The sequence below is a fragment of the Leucoraja erinacea genome, chromosome 1, assembly GCF_028641065.1.
Source record: "Leucoraja erinacea ecotype New England chromosome 1, Leri_hhj_1, whole genome shotgun sequence".
NCBI lineage: Eukaryota > Metazoa > Chordata > Chondrichthyes > Rajiformes > Rajidae > Leucoraja > Leucoraja erinaceus.
In genome coordinates, this window is record NC_073377.1 from 120735905 (window position 1) to 120758233 (window position 22329).

Genomic DNA, 22329 nt, shown 5'->3' on the forward strand with positions numbered 1-22329 from the left:
AGTAAACTATCTTCATTGCAAAATGCACCTTCTTTCAGATGTCACATTTGCTCAGGTTTGTCAGACACAGGGATCCTAATGTCAACAGCTACTTTAAAAACCTCCTGAGTCCATCTGGAATGTTTTTGCATTGTAGATTGCTATGAACATTGGTTTTAAATCTAGTTTGCTGAAATGGAGCAACAGGTTTTCTTGTTTCAGACTTCGGTTCCCCAGCAGTCCAGTCATCAGACTTCAGGCTGACTGTCAATTACAACAATCAGATTTGCAGTTTTGTTTTCTTTAAGAAATCATTCAGTAACTTCTTCATTGCGTTCAAATTTTCCAAGAGTAATGAAAATGTCAGAATACCTATCCTTTGCCTTCTGGACAGTCACACTTTCTCATTCTGGGTCTTTTAACTCTTAACTTTGGGTTTGATCTTTTACAAGCTATCTTTCAATTTGAATTCAAGACTTTTAACGAGTAGAAAATAAATTAGTCTGTTATAAAGTTTCTACGGTAACTTAGCCAAGACAGATTGCAATATTGTCTGGGCAAACGTTATCAGATTTGTGGAGTAGTCTACAAGGCTATGTGATCTACCTATTGAACAGTCTGCCATGGACCTTAAATGTACCTTAAAATCTCATTAATATGACTGTTCTTGTTTTTAACTGTGTAAGCATTGAAAAATCATACAATATCATCTTCCACACTATATGCATTTATCCCAGGTATTTGTGTTGTAACTGTCTTCCATCTGCAATTTTTGCTGACCTTTGTTCGTAAGTCTTTTGTTTCCCAATTTGCATAAAGATGTTGAAACAAGGAACTGCAGATGCTGTTAGTTAGAAACTCCAGTATCCAGTTGCAGAGGGAGGGGTTGATGCCCAGGTCGCTGAGTTTGGTGATCAGTTTTGAGGGGATAATGGTGTTAAATGCTGAGCTGTAGTCGATGAACAGCATTCTCATGTAGGTGTCTCTGTTGTCGAGGTGGGAGAGGGCGGAGTGAAGTGCCGTGGAGATGGCATCCTCCGTACTCCTGTTCTTGCGGTAGGCAAACTGATAGGGGGGTCTAGTGTGGGAGGTAGGCAGCCTTTGAGGTGTGCCAGGACCAGCTTCTCGAAGCACTTAGTGATGATGGGAGTAAGTGCAACTAGACGGAAGTCATTAAGGCTCACCGCAGTGGAGTGTTTTGGCACTGGCACGATGGAGGTGGTTTTAAGGCACGTGGGGACAACCGCTTGGGCAAGTGACAGGTTGAAGATGCCAGTCCAGACATGGGTGACCTTTCAAAGTGTATATGTAACTGATGCAACATATTGAATTTTGGAATAATTTTCACGTTAATCAATTGCCGTACTTTATCAATTCCTGCATGTAAACAACTTTTAGCTGTAAAGAAAATGTTTTTAGTCTCTTCCTTTGGGGGGATGCGACCTTTTCTTGTCGTATCCCCCGTCTTCGTCTGCGTCTGCGCTGAGACCTAATCGCGGAACTGGCGTCCTCCAACTGGGACCGACATCGAGGCTCCGGAGGCAGAGCCCGGACTTACCAACTGGCCGACTTTGGGGCTGTGGTGGCATGACTTCGGAGCCTCGGAGGTTCGGCTGCGGGCCCAGTGGACTACGCCGCGGGCTCAGTGGACGACAACAACGGGAGCTCGCAGATCCCAGGTTGGTGACCGATTCTCTGGAGCGCCCGGAACAACAGCTTTGTCCACTGGACTGGAGGGTGGCAGCTTCGACCGCCCCGGGCCGCAGAGTTTGAACCGGCCCGTTCGCAGAGCTCGGACTCGGCCGCGGGACTTACCATCACCCGGCGGGGGGCCCAACATCGGAAGCCTGGATTGCCTCAACGCAGAGGGAGAAGGCGGAAGGAACAGACAAGGACTTTAGGACTTTTGCCTTCCATCACAGTGAGGAGGTGCCTGGTAGACTCACTGTGGTGGATGTTAAACTGTGTTCATTGTGTGTTCTGTTATTTTATTCTATGTCACGACTGCAAGGTACGTAATTTCATTCAGACTGAAATGTCTGAATGACAATAAAGGATACTTTATACTTTACTTTATTTTCTAATTTTTTTGCATAAAGATATAATTTGCCCTACTTTTGTGCACAGGAAACTTGGAAGTCCAAAAGTTGCAAACATTAGTGCTTTGGAAATTAGAAATGTACTTCCTTGACTAACATGGAAGCGTCTTAGAAGAACACTGGATAGACAGCTGATTGTGACAGGCCATCGTCTCAAAGCACCACAGAAGTTCCTTGGTATTGTTTATCACCCAGTACTTTTTTAGTTTTGTTTAGATACAGCATGAAAACAGACCCTCAGCCCACCGAATCTGCGCCGATCATAGATCACCCGTTCACACTAGCTCTATGTTATCCCACATTCCCGAGCCATCAAGTCCTATTTTACAGTCCATTTGGCCTACAAACCCACATGTCTTTGGTATGTGGGAGGAAACCCATGCGGTTACAAGAAGAACATGCAAACTCCATACAGACAGCACCCAAGGTCAGGATTGAATCTAGATCGCTGGGACTGTGAGGTAACAGCTCTACCAGCTGCATCACCTAGCTCCATTGCAACTGTTAAGCAACCGGCTGTACTACAAGCAAGGTCTCAGATGCTGAGTAATTTTGATTTAATTCTCCCAGTTGGAGAATGGAGGCTAAATGCATTCTATCCAAGAATTTTACCAATTAGGCAGTCAGTGAACTACAAGACAATTATCAAAAGTTTCCCCAATCTATTTGTGTGTTTCATATTTGAAATTGTCTGTAATGTCAAATGAATGAACCCTGATGTAGTCCTTCAATTTTTGAACCACTTCAATATCTCAGACTGCTTGAGAACAATCAAATTTTGTCAGCTGGGTTGCTTTCTTCCTTTCCCTGATGCTCTGATTGTAAACCACAGCGCAACTATATTGGCAAGAAAGATGTCTCTGTCTTTTCCATAATTAGTGCTTCAGACACATTGCTATCAGGATCTAAACTTCCCATGTGGGAATGAGACTGCAAAAAGTGGTGAAACCTGCCCAGTCCATCAAGGGTACTGATCTCCCCACTATCGGAGGGATTTACAGGAGTCGCATCATCAGAGACCTACATCACCCTGGCCACACTCTCATTTCACTCCTACCAGTGGGAAGAAGACATAAGAACTTGAAAACTGTAATGTCCAGGGAGGAGATTCTTCCCTTGAGCTATCAGGCTATTAAACACTACAGCCTCCAAATAAGCTCTGAACTACATAGACTTGGGGCCGTTGTTTTTGTTTTTTTGCACTATTATTGTTGGTTTGTTTCACGTGTGTGTATGTATGTATGTTTGTTTGTATGTATGTGTATGTATACTGTGTGAAAGCTAGCATTTATTTCAAGAGGGCTTGTATACAAAAACAGGGATGTAATGTTGAGGCTCTGCAAGGCGGTGGTCAGGCCGCATTTGGAATATTGTGAGCAATTTTGGGCACCATATCTGAGGAAGGATGTGCTGGTTCTGGAGAGGGTCCAGAGGAGGTTTACAAGAATGATACCAGGAATGAGTAGGTTAACCTATGATGAACGTTTGTCAGCACTGGGCCTGTACTCGCTGGATTTTAAAAGAATGAGGAGGGATCTAATTGAAACATGCAGAATGGTGAAAGGCTTTGACAGAGTGGATGTGGAGAGGATGTTTCCACTAGTGGGAGAGTCTAGGACTAGAGGTCATAGCCTCAGAATTAAAGGAGGGTATTTTAGGAAGGAGATGAGAAGAAATGTATTTAGCCAAAGAGCGTGGTGAATCTGTACAAATTATTTGCCACAGAAGGCTGTGGAGGCAAAGTCAGTGAATATTTTTAAGGCAGAGATAGATTCTTGATTAGTACAGGTATCAGAGATTATGGGGAGAAGGCAGGAGCATGGGGTTAGGAGGGAGATATAGATCAGCCATGATTGAATGGCGTAGACTTGATGGGCCGAATGGCCTAATTCTCCTCCTATTCCTTATGACCTAATACTGAACTTTTCATTTATTACATTGTTTGCTGAGTACTATGTTTATGTATTTTGTTGTGCTGCTGCATGTTAGAATTTCATTGTTCTTTTTGGGACATACATCAATAAATGATTCTTGACCATCGTTTATCGTCTCCACAAAAATGCAACTCCCCACAACTTCCTCCTCACTGGCCTGCATGATTAATGGTTCCTTGTACAACTCACCAACTTCCTGATGTGTGCCGACACAAACTCTCTCCCCCTCCAGCATCAATATCGTCTGTGCCTCAAATGCATAGTACTGCCACTCAAAGCCTGTACTTTTGACTCCTAAATACTGACCCACATTTCTCCAAGGGCATGATTGCATAGAATACCTTATGCTGGGCACCACATACACTGCAGTCAAATTTGTTGTAAGTGTAATATTCTCAGTCTGTTGTGATGTGTTAGCACCAGGCACATTAAAGTTTGGCAATTATACCAGGTCCACATATGGTGTGCCCAGTTTGCGCAGAAAAAAAACCTAATACCACACAAAACCATCATTAAAGAAACTCATATACACCACAAATTAACCATTCAAATATACTATTTGTCTTCAGTCCCATCGGTCCACTAGTGGCAATCTCTCTGCCATTTACATGAATGGATCAGAATTCTCCTCAAGTCAGCTTATTAACCCACAACTTATTACAATATGCCAAATGCGCGGTTTAGATAGATGGATGGCTAAGTTAGATGGCTAATGCTAATTACATTATACAAGTCAAGTGTAAAGGAGTAGGTAAAAGGAGGCTGGTGTCAAAAGGATGGTATGAGACTGGTGGGAGAGGGAAGAGCATGAGTGACCCTGTGAGGAGGTGGAGTTGGAAGGGTCTCGATTGTCACAAGAGGAACCTATGAGGAATGGGATGGGAGATAAGTATTTAGAAGAGAGTGGGAAAAGAACAATGAAAGGGGAAAGGGGGAGGAGGAGTTAGAGATCATAGAGGGTGGAGATAGGAGGAAAACCCCAGGGAGGGGATTTCTGAAAGACCCATTTGAGGTGAGGGGCTGAGGGCGGAAGCTGAACACTGAAAGGTTCCTCCCAGGGGAGCAGGTTGGGGGGGGTGGGTGGGGCTACTGTCCTGCAATAATAAGATGACAGGGATGGACCCCGTGGAGTGGAAGCGCGATCCCCAGGGGAGCATGATGGGGAAGGGATAGACTCTCAGAGGAGGTACCTCCCTCCCCGTGGAATGGGATGGGGAAGGGACGGACCCTGGCAGAAGTGGAATGGGGAGAGGGTGCAGATTCTCAGGGGGTGCGGGGGTGGCTGAGGGGAGGATACGAGCACTCGGAGAAGTGGGATGGGGAAGCAGATCTTCAAAATGATGTTACAAAATTTAGGTATGTTACAAAATTTACCTTCAGCGGCGCTACAGTTCTGTCACTGGCCATGTGCGCGACTTTGGAGCCTTTGAGGAGGGGGGGGGGGGGGATTACCATGCCGTTTTCTCCTGCCTGTCCGAGATATATTTTCTCGGGCTACTACCTAATGCTGAATAATCGTTCCGACTGCCGTTATGTGAATTTTTTTTTAAACCGCGGGACAATTTAATGGCTTGAGTAAAATAAAAATGCGACTTCTAACGCCGTCAATGGGACGGATCTCCCGTACGGGACAAAACATTAGGTACGTCGTCTATTTTACATATAAACTTACTTCGTATGATTACTTTAATCAAAATTTCATCAGCGAAAATGTGATTATGTAAATATACGAACCGGCAGTGTTTTTCCTGTCGATATGGGGTTTAAATTCACCGCAAACCGCAACGTTCCAATCGATCGCATTCCACAAAATCTCACTCGCAAGATGATTAAAATGGTCATTAATTTACGGGAATTAAACACTAAATTCCTTCCATTTGGCCTATAAATTCATGACAATGAGATTTAAAAATCATGTTATATTGTGCATTCTTGTGTGAATGTTACTTGGACACTTAGGCTATTTTAAAATGTTAACCTTTTCTTATGAAATGGATAGATCTAGTAATTGAATTTTGTAATTAGCTACAATTAGGTAACTATTTATATGCTTAAAGTTCAAGTAAGATCGTTTCATATTTGTTTCAGAATGCTTCAATCTATAATAACTGAACATTTCATTGAGTTCTCTTAATTTTTAAGAAAGTTATGGGCTTTTGACTGTCCTCGATCACAGCTTTTGAGTTAAGTCAATGGAAAAGCAATAGGGAGGTTTCACGGCAGTCGGGTCACGACCCATGACCCATACTGTTGCTACGCTATGCCAAGTGGAGTACACGCGATAAACTGCAGTTAAGCACCTACCATTGTTTCCAGCGTAGCGGGCCCGTTAAAACCCGCCAAAATTGTCAATTTTTGCGCTGTAAATACTTATGAAAATCAGGATAAGCGTGTGAGACATTTAGCCTACTTCAGAATTCCAAAAGTGAGGAGAAATGACGGTAGATAGAAGCGGGAGCTGAAGGGACAACAACAGCCAGAGTGCTTAGCGAACATTGGCCGTTTACTCACTGCATTTCATCAACAGGCATTATTTGTGTTTTTTCTTGATTCCTTTGGCATCTAAAAAGTTTCAGAAATTATAAATCTGGCTGTAAATTTTTTAAATCACCCATGGGTCTCAAGTGGGTTTTTACATACAAAATGAAAACGCATCTGAAGCAAAATTTACAGCCAGATTTATCACTTCTGAGTTTTTAGATACCAAAGGAATCAAGAAAAAACACAAATAATGCCTTACTGTTGATGAAATGCAGTGAGCAAACCCGATAATTCCCAATATTTTCAATTCCGATATCTGCACGGCCAATGTTCACCAAGCACTTTAGCTGTTGTTGTCCCTTCAGCTCTCTTCTCTTTACCTTCATTTCGCTTCACTTTTGGAATTCTGGTTGGGTACATGTCTCTCACACTTACCCCGACTTCCATAATTTCTTACAGCGCAAAAATTCAACATTTCAGCTGGTTTCAACAGGTAGGAAAGTACGCGTTTCTTGCATTAATAACATATACCGGAATTTACGGATGTCCTCCAGATGGATTGAGCGGCTCCATGCATCAAGCCCTATGACCCAGTGACCTTACGTGCAACAAGTGACCTTAGGGAACAAGATGCTAATTTCAGAGTATGAAAATGGCCATAACTTTTTTTAATACTGAAGATATGAAAGTGAATTAGGTGTCAAATTAAACTTCTGTTTATGCTTTATCTGATGGGATAAATTGCAGACTTGATTTTTTAAATCTCAAAATTTTGTAACATTGCTACTCAGTGGGAGCAGGATGGGGGTGGTGGGGGGTTGGAAGAGTGGAGAGCGGAAGAGATGGACCCTCAGACTATAGACATATATGCAGCAGTAGGTGCAGGAGTAGGGCATTCGGCCCTTCGAGCCAGCACCGCCATTCATGGTTGATCATCCACAATCAGTACCCCATTCCAGCCTAGTAGGATGGGGGAGGAATGGAGGGGAGGGGATGAACGGTCAGACGAGTGGGGGGGGGGGGGGGGGGTTAGATCACCAGGGGAACGGGATGGACCCGTGTAGACGCGGGCCGGGATGGGGAGTGGGAGTGAGGAGGAGATGGACCCTCAGACCAGTGGGATGGAGGGGAGGGGGAGGGGAGGGGGGGTCAGATCCCCAGGGGACGGAGCCGGGGTAGATACCGGAGACACGGCGATGCAGGGGGGAGGGTCCACCGGGCACTGCCCGACCCCCGCTACTCTACTCACCGCGTCCGAGTCGGCGTTGGCGAGCTGGAAGGCGAGGGATCCGAACACGAAGCCGGACACCGAGGCCCCGGACACACCGCCGCGGGCCGCCTCCTCCTCCGCCATGGCCGTCCCTCAACGCGGGAACGAGCGCGGCAATGGCTGCCCCGACACCGCCGACGTGCGCGCTCCACACACACGGCAGCGGCGGCGCGCACGTACAGCGCGATCCACACACGGCGGCGGCGGCGCGCACGTACAGCGCGCTCCACACACACGGCGGCGGCGCGCACGTACAGCGCGCTCCACACACACACAGCGGCGGCGGCGCGCACGTACAGCGCGCTCCCGGGACACTCACTGCCAAAGATTATAGAGGAGCTCCTCTATAATCCTCTATAATCTTTGCTCACTGCGAGTGAGAGAAGAGGGGGAGAGAGAGAGAGAGAGAGTAAATGGGAGGATGGAAGGGAAGAGGGGAAGGAGAGAGAGAAGAGGTGCGGGAGGGAGGGAAACAGACAACGAGGTGGGGGATTAGGCCATGCGAGCCAACATCGCCATTCAAGATGATGATGGCTCATCATCTAAAATCAGTGCCCCGTTCCTGCTTTTTCTCCATATCGCTTGATTCCTTTAGCCTAATGGGGAAGGAGCGAGGGGTGGGGGGAGGAGGCAAAGGAGAGAGGGGGAAATAGAGTGGGGCGCAGGGGAAGTAGAAAATGGGGGGTGGGAGAGAGAGAGAGTGTCGGGTGATGGGGAGAAGGGTTGAGAGAAAGCACACAGTTGCAGCGGCTCGATGTCCTTCCGGTCAGTGCTTCGTGTTTTTTGTGTATGTGTACGTGTTGTTTTGTGCCCTGTGTACTTACTGTCGGGCGAACAACGCCTACGGCCGGCAGGATCTTCTTAGGATTGGAGCCGGTCGCGAACGGGAGGTTACCGCCGAGTTTGTCCGCTCATATGAGATCCCGGCGGACATAGCAAGGAGCCCCGACTCTCCGTGGATCACCATCCCGCGGGGAAGAGGCGAAGACGGCGCAGAGACTGAAGGCAAAAGCGAGGCTGCAGGGCCGGCGCGCTAGCGAGGCTACGGAGGCAGCCACTGAAACCACCGCTTCCCAGCCTGTTTCTAACGAACGCCAGATCCCTCGCTAACAAGATGGATGAACTGAGGCTACAGACTGCAGCTAACAACGTCGTGAAGGACAGCAGTATCCTGTTGATCACGGAGACCTGGCTTCATTCTTTCATCCCGGACTCTGCTATCGAGCTAGCAGGCTACACAGCACAGCGTCATGACAGGACAAGAGACTCTGGTAAGAGCAGAGGTGGAGGGCTCTGTGTGTACGTGAACAACACCTGGTGTACAAACACAGTGATTGTGGACAGTCATTGCTCCCCGAACCTGGAGTATGTGACTGTTAAATGCAGGCCCATTTATCTCCCTAGAGAGTTTACTGTTGTCATGATAACTGCTGTGTACATACCACCGGATGCTAATGCTAACTCGGCTATCGGTCATTTGTATGGTAGCATTAGCAGTCAACAGAGCATATATCCTGACGGTGTTCACATCATAGCAGGGGACTTTAATCACGCGGACTTGAAGAAAATGCTGCCCAAATTCTACCAGCATGTTAAATGTGCTACAAGAGGAGCTAACACACTGGACAAGGTCTACTCCAACATCAAGCTGGGCTACAGGGCTAGACCACTACCACACCTGGGCCAGTCTGACCATATGTCCCTGCTCTTAATTCCTGCATATGCCCCCCTCAGGAAAACCGCTCCTACTATTACAAAGACCATCACAACCTGGCCTGATGGTGCTTCTCAGCAGCTGCAGGACTGCTTCGACAGGACCAACTGGGAGGTGTTTGAACACCGGGACCTGGAGGTGTTCACAGACAGTGTACTGTGTTACATTAAAAACTGCATGGACACTGTCACAGTGGACAAACGCATCCGGGTCTACCCCAACCAGAAGCCCTGGATGACCCGGGAGGTCCAGCGGCTGTTGAAAGAGAGGAACACCGCTTTTAGGTCTGGCAATAGGGCTTTATACAGCACGGCCCGAGCTAACCTGAAGAGAGGCATCAGAGAGGCCAAATCAAACTACAGGAGGAAGATAGAGGACCACCAAGACAGTAACAACAGCAGGCAAGTGTGGCAGGGGATCCAGTATCTCACCAACTATAAGACCAACCTTGGAGCTGTTGAAGGTGACGCCTCGTTGGCAGAGGAGCTGAACCACTTCTTTGCTCGCTTTGAAGTGGAGCCACCCGAGACAGCCACATCACAGCACATGGTCCACAGCAGCCTAACCCTCAAGATAGAGGAGCATGAGGTGAGGCGCACGCTGCGGGCCATCAATCCAATGAAGGCTACTGGACCTGACGGCGTCTCTGGACGCGTGTTGAAGGACTGCGCAGACCAGCTGGCTGGAGTCTGTACGAGGATTTTTAACCAGTCTCTGGCCCAGTCCACTGTTCCACCCTGTCTGAAGTCCTCCACCATAGTCCCCTTGCCCAAAAAAAACAACATCTCCAGCCTCAACGACTACCGGCCAGTCGCACTCACACCAGTGGTGATGAAGTGTTTTGAAAAACTGGTCCGGGGTCATATCACATCACTCCTGCCCCGAAGCTTTGACCCCCACCAGTTTGCGTACAGAGCAAATAGATCTACAGAGGACGCTGTAGCCACAGCTCTCCATGCTGCACTGTCTCACCTGGAGCAGCGGGGGAGCTACGTGCGGATGCTCTTTGTGGACTACAGCTCTGCTTTTAATACCATCCTTCCCCACAAACTGGTGGACAAACTGGGGGACTTGGGCCTTCCACACTCCTCCTGCACGTGGATAAATAGCTTCCTGTCGGGTCGCAGCCAGAGAGTCAGAGTGGGCCATCATACATCCACGGCCCTCAGCCTCAGTACCGGCTCTCCACAGGGCTGCGTACTGAGCCCCCTGCTCTACACCATCTACACACATGACTGCACCCCCGCCCACCACAGCAACACCATTGTCAAATTTGCGGATGACACTACGGTGGTGGGACTCATCTCCGGGGGGGACGAGTACGCCTACCGGGATGAGGCGGAGCAGCTGACAGTGTGGTGTGAAGAAAATAACCTGCTCCTCAACACCCTAAAGACAAAGGAACTAATAATAGACTTTAGGAAGAATAAAACGGACATGGTACCATTGATTATCAGAGGGGACTGTGTGGAGAGGGTGGCGGATTTCCGCTTCCTGGGAATCCATATTGAGGAGGACCTGACGTGGAGCGTGAACACCACTGCGCTGCTGAAAAAGGTCCAGCAGAGACTGCACTTCCTGAGGGTGCTCAGGAAGAATAACATCACTCAGAGACTGCTGCTGTCCTTTTATCGGTGCTCCATTGAGAGCATACTAACTTACTGTGTATGCGTGTGGTACACCAGCTGCACAGCGGCTCAGAGGAAAGCGCTCCAGAGGGCCATTGACAACGCCCAGAGGATTGTCGGCTGCCCTCTCCTTACCTTGGAGGACTTACACAGTTCCCGCTGCATCAAAAAATCCCAGAGTATTATAAAGGACATTTCCCACCCCGGACACTCCCTGTTTGAACTGTTGCCGTCAGGCAGATGGTACAGATCTACAAGGACAAGGATGAACAGACTAAAAAACAGTTTTTACCCCACTGCTATAAAAGCACTAAATGTAGCCGCCAAGGAACGCAGGGGCGATACATACTAAGGGACTGTGCTACACTGTGAAATCGACAGAAGGATGGTGGGTTGGGTGTTTATGCGTGCTATTTTCATGATATTTATTTTAGTTGTTTATCTTTTAATATTTTATCTTGTATGTATCGTTAGCTTTTAGAAATGTTTGAATGGTGCACTGACTGGCTGACATTTTTTAATTTTGTTGTACATGGTTCATGTTACAATGACAATAAAGAAACTATTAAATTAAATTGGCGGAGTAGACTTGAGGGGCCGACTGTCCTAATTCTTCTATCACATCAACTTGACACTAGAGCAAATGTCTCTAAACCCGATGTAACTGACACCAGCATTAGTTATTAGTTCGTAATGCAGGGCACATAAATAAAATATGCACATGTCTAATTGGTGATGAGTCAAGTTCTTGAACTGCTGCATTCCTTCTGGTGGAGACAATAACCACAGTACCATTGAGTGGATGATAAAGGAACAGTGATACATTTCCAAGAATGACAGAACATATAGAACATACTGTAGAACAGTACAGCACAAGAACAGGTCTTTCACACTACAAACATAATGCCAAGGTCAAGTCTTCCCCCCCAGATGGAACAAGGATCAAGTTTCCCTGGTCCTCAGTTCCTTGTTTCTCCAACTCTTTTCTGTCCATACATAATCCATATCCTTCCATTCCCTGCATTTCCAAATACATATCTAAAAGTCCCTGAAATTCCACAATCGTATCTGCCTCAACCACCACCCCTGGCAACGCGTTTCAAGCACTCACCACCATCTGTGTGAAAAAACTTGCCTTGCACACCTCTTTTAAATTTTACCCCTCTCACCTTAAAGCTTTGCCCTCTAATATTTGAATTTTCCATCCTGGGAAGAAGGTTCTGATTGTCTACCTTATCTATGTCTCCCATAATTTTATATACTTCTAAATATGAAACTAGGAATCTTCCATGTGCCTGAAGTTTTTTTTGCTATGTCCCATGGACTGTAATCTTGTAATTTGGGTTTTAGAGTGCTGCTCATGTAGTCATGTGATAGGAGCAGAATTGGGCCAGTCGGCCCACCAGGTTTACTCTGCCATTCAATCATGGCTGATCTATCTCTCACTCTTAACCCCATTCTCCTGCCTTCTCCCCATATCCCCTGACACCCGTACTAATCTAGAATCTATCTTTCTCTGCCTTAAAAATATCGATTGACGGCCTCCGCAGCCTTCCGCAGCAAATAATTCCACAGATTCGCCATCCGCTGACTAAAGAAATTCCTCCTCATCTCCTTCCTAAAGGAACGTTCTTTAATTCTGAGGCTATGACCTCTAGTCCTAGACTCCACCACTATTGGAAACATCCTCTCCACATCCATAGCCTTTCACTATTCTGTACGTTTCAATGAGGTCCACCTCATTCTTCTGAACTCCAGCGAGCATAGGCCCAGTGTCGTCAAACGCTCATCGTATGTTAACCCGCTCATTCCTGGGATCATTTTTGTAAACACCTCTGGACCCTCTCCAGAGGCAGCACATCCTCGGATATATAGTCTTGGTGATTGACTGCATGGCACTGTGTGGATGGTACCCACTTCATTAATCGAGCACTGGATGGAATCGATTTTAAGGATGAAGGTGGGATACCACTCAAGTGAGCTACTTTGCCCTAGGTACACAAAAATGCTGGAGAAACTCAGCAGGTGCAGCAGCATCTATGGAGCGAAGGAAATAGGCAAGTGGAGCTATCTGATATGGTGGAAAACCTTTCGGGAGGGTGTCAGGGGAGAGACAATCCCCACAGCATATCCAGCATGTAATCTACACATACAGCCACAATAATTATGTGGTTGGTCAAGGTTAATTTTTGGTCGTTGGTCACCTGAAGCTGGTGGTACTGTGATTGAATGTCAGGCATGGGTAGTTGGATTCTCTCTTATTGGAGGTGGCTATTGCCTTAGTGTGGAGCATTTGATTCATTTGCACCATTGTGGTGGATTGTTTCACTGGCTGAGCAGTTGCAAGTTGAATTAAACTTCGTGGAATGGTCAGCAAATGTTCCCACTTCTGACTTCATAATGGTTGGGAAGGTCACTGATACAACAGCTGAAGATGGCTGGTCTGACACATTGGCCCGAGGAGTTCCTGCAGTGTGATGTCCTAAGACTGAGATGATTGAGTGCTAGCAGTGAACATCCACGTTGTTAGTTGAGGCACAGGTCCAATCATTGGAACATTCCCCCTTGATGCCGCTAATGTCAATTGATACACCTCTGATATCAGGGACAGTAACTCTCACCTCTGATTAGTTTAGCTTAATTTAGTTTTATTTAGAGATACAGCATGGAGGCAGGCTTCTTGGCCCACCGAATCCGCCAACCACATTCACCATACATTAGTTCTATCCTACACACTAGAAACCTTTTACAGGAGCCAATTAATCTACAGGTCTTTGGAATGTAGGTGGAAACTGGAGGACCCAGAGGAAACCCATGCGATCTAAGGGAGAACATGCAAACCATCACACAGACAGCATCCAAGGTCAGGATTGAACCCGGGTCGCTGGCATTACTAGCTGTGCCACAAGGAAATATGAAGCCAGGACAGTGTAATATAATTTGGGATTCCCTCTCAGCATTTATATGGTTAAAATCTCTAATTTGCAACATGAGAAAGGAAAACTGTTCACAATGACACCTCAGCAAACACCCTCGACATTTATAGACACAAAATGGTGGGGTAACTTTGGGACAGGCAGCATCTCTGGAGAGAAGGAATGGGTGACGTTTCACATCGAGACCCTGAGATGCTGCCTGTCCCGCTGAATTACTTCTGCTTTTTGTGTCTATCTTTGGTTTAAACCAGCATCTGCAGTCATTTCCTACACCCTCCCCATTTAGTTATCTCTGGAAAGAAGGGCTTTTGCTATGTTTTGCCCAGGCTCTCTGTACATAATGTCTTCTAAGTGCAGATCTCTCAGATTAAAATTTGTAAAATGTTTTCCATGTAAACTGCAGTGTTAACTTTCCGACATTGTGTGCATGCTTTTCCATCCAGGAGGAACATATTTCTAACTAATTATTAGTGTTCACCATCAATGAGCAGTGTTTGTAACAAGAATGAACAAAAACACTTCAAGATAAAAGAAATAAAAGGAAGTATAGAAATTGCTGAGCTTTTTAAATGAAGGTAGAAAATATGCATATTTTAATTTAAAGTTGTCTAGTTGAATACAGTAGTGTGTGAAGAATTTGATTTTTTTTAATTTAAGTTTGCAAAAGAGAATGTATTGTGTTATTATATCTTTCAGTTGAGGTCTACAATAGTCCACTAATACTGAGTGCATCAAGCAAAACACCTCTTATAAGCGACAATAGTCTTCAATCGTATTGTAGGCATAGTACAACCAATGAAGTTAAACACACTTTTAAAGTTGTGACAACTCACCATCATCACAATTGCACTTCCATTCTCAGCTAACAGATAGATCACAAACACCCTCTTCAGAAAAAAAAACATAAAACAAATTTACACTGGATTGATTACACAGAATGATTACACAGATTAATTGTGGATTTTATGTGGTTATGTTTCCAGAAAATTACACATGATGCATATTTAATAACATATAAACACTATAAGGAATCATCACTAATTAACTCACTAATCACATTCACTAATTTACTATATATGAAACCTTAACACTATACTTGCTTTGCTTTTATCTCATTAAGGCCTCTGACTCTTGCTTGGAGATTTGCAGTTGCTTCCATAAGTCTACAGACTCTTTCAACAACTAGTTCAACTCCAACCACATTTGGTTCATGCCTTTCAGGAGTTCGATAAGAACTATGAAAATATTTCCCCTAATCAATTTCTATACATTTGTACTGGAACATGAATCTTAAAGTGTTATTGTTTGAACAAATATTTAGTAGAATATACATAACCCAATGATGCCAAGAATAAACCGAGCCCACGTCACACCCTGATCATCTTTGGAAGGCAAGCATTCTCAGTCAGTAGGACCTACCTTTACAAGCAAACGCCTACTCCTTATTTCTGATCTACCCAATCTTCCCAGCCTCTCTCTGTGCTGTAACATAAACAGGACATTGGAAGGACTCAGTGGGTCAAGCAGCATCTGTTGACTTGAGCCCTGCATCAGGACTGAAAGGGAAGTGAAGAATTGCCAGCAGTAGCCTTCTGAGGGAAGGAGGGGCGGATGGGACACAGGCTGGCAGGTGATAGGGTGAACCAGTTTGTGGGGGGGGGAGGGGCTGTTAGGCAGGTGGAACCTGCTGGGAGGGGGTGTACAAGGGAGAAGAAAACTGGGTGGACAGGTGAGTGTGGGAGAGCAACACCACGGACGTAGGTGATCTGAATTATAAAAATTAAATGTAACACTATTAACATTGGGGTATGTTAGGGATTATGCAATATAATTATGTGATTGGCATTAAAATAATGAGAAATGGTTAAAAAAGTCAAAACCTAATTGTAATCAGTTTGAAATTAAAAGGATAGTTTAGCAAAGTAACAGTACTATCCACAGAAAGCAGGGGATGGGCTGCTCAAGAAATTAGATTTAAAAACTGGAGCTTTTTGTTTAGTTTATTATTATCATATATACTGAGGTACAGCGAAAAGTATTTTTTGTAATGCTAGGCAGTCAAAGAAAAGACTACACATGATTCCAATCAAGCCATCCACAGTGTACTGATAAAGGGTGCACCGTTCCAGCATCTGCAGGCTCGTTTGTTTCTGTGCTGCCTTGTGCTTGGGCTTCCAATTGTCTCTCCACAAGCTTCTTCTCTTTTCTTCCTTCCTTTTTGGACTCCTTGCTCTGTTCTTTCCCTCTTATTGCTGTGGCTTCACCTCAGCCATGACAAACAGTAGCACCTCTTGCCTTGGTCAATCCCCATTGTACTTGGGACATATCGGTAACATTTTGCCTGCTTTAGTGTTGGCAAAGGGGTTTCATTTGGCTGTGACTCTAAAGTTAATTTTATGAATTTCATTGAAATTATTAATTTCATTCTGCAATTCATACACCCAGCTGTAATTTGTTTTACTCCATTCAAGAGTTTTGTAGATACCAAAAATGCCAGGCTCTGTAAACTGTTGTTGGTTTGCTATACAGTAAACTTTTGTTGCAATGGACTATATGTGGCGGTGGGGGAGCAAGGTGTAATCATAATACCTAACCAAGTATGGTATTTAAATTGGATAAGTATTTGAAAAAGATAACTATAGTTGCTGGTTAATACAAAAGGACACAAGGTGGTGGAGTAACTCAGGCAACATCTCTGGAGAACGTGGCTATTTGACGTTTCGAGTTGAGATACTTCTTCTGAATCTAGATCTGGTACTGGGCCTGGAATCTAGGTAGGTTGACGGCTGAACTCTGTTGGAGGACAGGTGAGAGATGAGAATTGGCAGAGTCCATGGTTGTGACCTGCGGCCGGCTGAAATATAGTTGTCAGTGCATTTGGTGGATTTTGTGGCGACATCTTTGCGGTCCATGTCAAAGGTAGTCCATGACACAGAAATGCACAGGATTACTGGAGACATGATCTTTGTGAACAATTCTTGGGTATTTTCTTTTTGATGAAACGAGGTGTGGAAAATGACAAGAGTGCATTCCAAGCTAATGGTCAGGAGGAGAACACACAGCAATCAGGGAAACCACACTGCTTTCAAGCACATCACTTTTACAACTGTGGTGAAATTGGACATTTGGCAACAGTTATTGGAAGCTCACAGAGAGATGCTGTCCACAGTTGCTCAGAGGCAAGGATGTATGACCACAAAATACAGTTACAGAAGTCGGGGAGACACAGTCTTTCAACTTGTAATGCTGCATTACAGCTCTTGGGACCCTGGTACTGTGATTCTCCCTGTGACCGTATGGGCTTCTTGAGTTTCCAAAGACAATGGGCATGGGAAATTGACCACTGTAAAATGCCCCCAATGTGTTTGTGGGTGATAGATTCTGGGTGTGGGGCGAATAAAAATGGGATTAGTGATGCTCTACAGTTTAGCGTGTTTGTTGGTTGGAGTGCACTTTGAGGGGTCACATCTACGCTGTTTTACTTTAGTTCATCGGAATACAATCGAACCTAACAATGGTATTGAGGAATGAATATTGAATGATACTGATGGCACGAATGACTACATGACAAAAGCATGAGAATGTTTAAAACTGACTTACTAATTACCAAGATTGACTGGCAATTAATTCTAAAAGGGTTGACGGTGGATATGCAATGGAAGACATTTAAAGACTGCATGGATGAACTACAAAAATTGTTCATCCCAGTTTGGCAAAAGAATAAATCAGGGAAGGTAGTACATCCATGGATAACAAGGGAAATCAGGGATAGTATCAAAGCGAAGGATGATGCGTACATATTAGCCAGAAAAAAAAGCAGCATACCGGAGGACTGGGAGAAATTCAAAGACCAGCAGAGGAGGACAAAGGGCTTAATTGGGAAAGGGAAAATAGATTATGAAAGAAAACTGGCAGGGAACATAAAAACTGACTGCAAAAGTTTTTATAGATATGTGAAAAGAAAGAGATTAGTTAAAACAAATGTAGGTCCCTTGCAGTCAGAAACAGGTGAGTTGATCATGGGGAACAAGGATATGGCGGACCAATTGAATAACTACTTTGGTTCCGTCTTCATTAAGTGTTGGGTAAATTGAATGGATTAAAGGCCGATAAATCCCCAGGGCCAGATAGGCTGCATCCCAGAGTACTTAAGGAAATAGCTCCAGAAATAGTGGATGCATTAGTAATAATCTTTCAAAACTCTTTAGATTCTGGAGTAGTTCCTGAAGATTGGCGGGTAGCAAACGTAAACCCACTTTTTAAGAAGGGAGGGAGAGAGAAAATGGGGAATTACAGACCAGTTAGTCTAACATCGGTAGTGGGGAAACTGCTAGAGTCAGTTATTAAAGATGGGATAGCAGCACATTTGGAAAGTGGTGAAATCATTGGACAAAGTCAGCATGGATTTACGAAAGGTAAATCATGTCTGACGAATCTTATAGAATTTTTCGAGGATGTAACTAGTAGCGTGGATAGGGGAGAACCAGTGGATGTGGTGTATCTGGACTTCCAGAAGGCTTTCGACAAGGTCCCACATAAGAGATTAGTATACAAACTTAAAGTACACGGCATTGGGGGTTCAGTATTGATGTGGATAGAGAACTGGCTGGCAAACAGGAAGCAAAGAGTAGGAGTAAACGGGTCCTTTTCACAATGGCAGGCAGCGACTAGTGGGGTACCCCAAGGCTCAGTACTGGGACCCCAGCTATTTACAATATATATTAATGATCTGGATGAGGGAATTGAAGGCAATATCTCCAAGTTTGCGGATGACACCAAGCTGGGGGGGCAGTGTTAGCCGTGAGGAGGATGCTAGGAGACTGCAGGGTGACTTGGATAGGCCGGGTGAGTGGGCAAATGTTTGGCAGATGCAGTATAATGTGGATAAATGTGAGGTTATCCATTTCGGTGGCAAAAACAGGAAAACGGACTATTATCTAAATGGTGGCCGATTGGGAAAGGGGGAGATGCAGCGAGACCTGAGTGTCATGGTACACCAGTCATTGAAGGTAGGCATGCAGGTGCAGCAGGCAGTAAAGAAAGCGAATGGTATGTTAGCTTTCATTGCAAAAGGATTTGAGTATAGGAGCAGGGAGGTTCTACTGCAGTTGTACAGGGTCTTGGTGAGACCACACCTGGAGTATTGCGTACAGTTTTGGTCTCCAAATCTGAGGAAGGACATTATTGCCATAGAGGGAGTGCAGAGACGGGTTCACCAGACTGATTCCTGGGATGTCAGGACTGTCTTATGAAGAAAAACTGGATAGACTTGGTTTATACTCTCTAGAATTTAGAAGATTGAGAGGGGATCTTATAGAAACTTACAAAATTCTTAAGGGGTTGGACAGGCTAGATGCAGGTAGATTGTTCCCGATGTTAGGGAAGTCCAGGACAAGGGGTCACAGCTTAAGGATAAGGGGGAAATCCTTTAAAACCGAGATGAGAAGAACTTTTTTCACACAGAGAGTGGTGAATCTCTGGAACTCTCTGCCACAGAGGGTAGTTGAGGCCAGTTCATTGGCTATATTTAAGAGGGAGTTAGATGTGGCCCTTGTGGCTAAGGAGATCAGGGGGTATGGAGAGAAGGCAGGTACGGGATACTGAGTTGGATGATCAGCCATGATCATATTGAATGGCGGTGCAGGCTCGAAGGGCCGAACGGCCTACTCCTGCACCTAATTTCTATGTTTCTATGTTTCTAATGGTCATGGTGTTGTAATGAGTGTGGTATTGGAGCAGACTGCTCAGTAATGGGTGAGACTCACAGGTGTCACTTCATTCAGGTCTACTAATAAAGAGTACAGCCAAAAGCTGCAAGGGTGTTGCATAGAGATATGAGGTACACAGTTCTTAAAGGTAAGCAGAGCTGTCAATAATTTCAGCATATTATACCCAGGGACTAATGAAGTTAAAATTAAAATGTATTTGGGAACTCGGAATGATAATGTATGTTTTCACTCCAAAGATGGAAATAGTTATCTCCACTCAACAAGCCAACACAACACTATTAGGGGAGACTTAATCGAAGGTTATACAATTGTGAGAGGCATAGATAGGGTAGATAGTCAGAACCCATTTCCCATGGTGGAAATGTTTAAGACTTGAGTGCATAGCTTTAAGGTGAAGGGGGTAAAGTTTAAAGAAGTGTGGGGCAGGTATTTTTACACAGAGTGGTGGGTGCCTCAAATATGTTGCCAGGAGTGGTAGTTGAGGTATATGCAATAGTGGTGTTTAAGAGGCAATTAGATGGGCACACAGAGATGCAGGGAATGGAGGGATGTAGATCATGTGCAGACAGATGAAATTAGTTTATTTTGGTTCATGCTTGGCAAAGGCAATGAGGGCTGAAGGGCCTGTTCCTATGCTGTACTTTTCTGTGTTCTCTGATCTACGACTACTGATCATGCATTTGACTCTTTGCAATTAGGTAGGAGGGAAAGACAATCTTGGGCTACTAGATGAGAGGCCCACCTCATAGAATTAGCAGCAAGGAAAGACCAGGGTCTCAGAAACACAATCCTTTGGCCATAGCAGCGGGTTGGAGGTAAGGAAATTGACTGGAAATTTACAGAGGTTATAGGAAGTAAGGGAAACTGGTTGCACATTGAGAACTGAACTATTGGTCATGTGCTGAGTGTGAGGCCAAACAGCTCCAGGAGATTGATATAATATGAACTACAGCAGCCGAGTGCAGAAAGCAGTAGGGAAACAATGTGGAAATAGTGGTGAATGTAAAACAGTTGGCAATTCTCCAACACCAGAGGAAGTCAATGCCCAAATTATGGTGAAGGTAAAATATTAGTCAAATTATAGATGCAATGCAAGTTAAGCAATCAGCTGTGAGCCCTTTACTGATCAGTTACATTGTGAGTTTGGAAAAGGTTTGAACACATTATATACTAGAAAACTTGGTGCAAGATACTATAGAAGCCTCCTTGGAAAAAGTACATTATCCTGTGGACTTGTAGGAATACTTGGCACACTAGCTCCAAGTGAAAAATGAGCATTCAGGATGGCATTGAGAACCGCAGATGGATTCATAAGGAGCATGGAGTCTCAATTTAAAGAGAGGAAGATGCACATCACTTGCAAACTACTATCCATCCCATCAAGCATCTGCTGCCTCTCCTACAGTTCCATATTCACTGCAATGTTACAAATCAGAAATAACAGCTGAGAGAGACCACATTTGGAGCATGTTTGCAGTATCATATTTAAAGTTTAGGCCACTAAGTAAACTAAACAAACTATGATTTATGATACGATAGAACTTTATTTATCCCAGGAGGGAAATTGATCTGCCAACAGTCATAAAACCATAAAATAAATGAAACATGAAATTGAAGTGATGAGTGGAAAGGATTGAGGATGTGCATAGATTGGGGAGGGGAAAAGGGTGGGGGGGAGTCGGTCTACTTCACGACAGAAGGGGGAGGAGTTGTAAAGTTTGATAGCCACAGGGAAGAAGGATCTCCTGTGGCGTTTTGTCCTGCATCTTTGCGGAACCAGTCTGTTGCTGAAGGTACTCCTCAGGTTGACCAGTGTGTCATGGAGGGGGTGAGCTGTATTATTCAGGATACTCCGCAGTTTGAGGAGCATCCTCCCCTCCAAGACCATTGATATTGGTAAATGTTGCAGGGTCCAATGTCCATTGCTCATTGTTGCTGGAGTTGCCAAATCTGCTCAAATCTCAGCCACTTTTTGCTTCGCATTGGGGCATTCTACACCGCAAGCTGCTTTATTCAGCACTGCAAATGTACAGTTAAATTGAAAGAGGAACATCATTTAGTTCTGAATTGTGTAATCAACCAAGGAAAAGGAAGTCTGGCTTAAAGGTACACTGTAATCAGCAAGGATTAACATGGTTTTGAACAGTAAAAAACTACAATTACCTTCAACAAATTCTGCCTTGATACAGAAATATTAGAAATGTCAGAAACGTACTGGGGGCAGTGCAGATGAGGGACCATTCAGCATTCACAAATATGTAAGAGATATGGGGATGGCTGGGATGTTGCAAATCCAAATTGTCTTTTGCGTCACAATGGGCTCTGTGACAACGAGAACACTGTCATTCACTCTAACAATGGCTCATAGTTCCAATGAATGTGCCTTGATTCATTCAATAAACAGATAGGATGTTTGCCTTCAATGCATTTGAGTAATTGGGTATATTATTTCCTCCTTTTTGTATCATTACCATGAAGATAAACACCAATGAAATAAGTAAAGGTGACATTTCAAGTGAAGGTATGTGTATGAATTCACAGTAAAACAGTAGTTTGATT

General features: G+C 44.7%; 1 protein-coding gene across 1 annotated transcript in view; it reads right to left on the reverse strand.

Annotated features, from left to right (window-relative positions):
* Positions 1 to 7900, reverse strand: part of abraxas1 (abraxas 1, BRCA1 A complex subunit) — a 32637-nt gene extending 24737 nt beyond the window's left edge. The window contains exon 1 of the mRNA XM_055642429.1: positions 7743 to 7900. Within this exon, the coding sequence (XP_055498404.1) occupies positions 7743 to 7847 (105 nt within the window). The 5' untranslated portion in view covers positions 7848 to 7900. The remainder of the gene's footprint in view (positions 1 to 7742) is intronic.
* Between the last annotated feature and the right edge of the window lie 14429 nt (positions 7901 to 22329).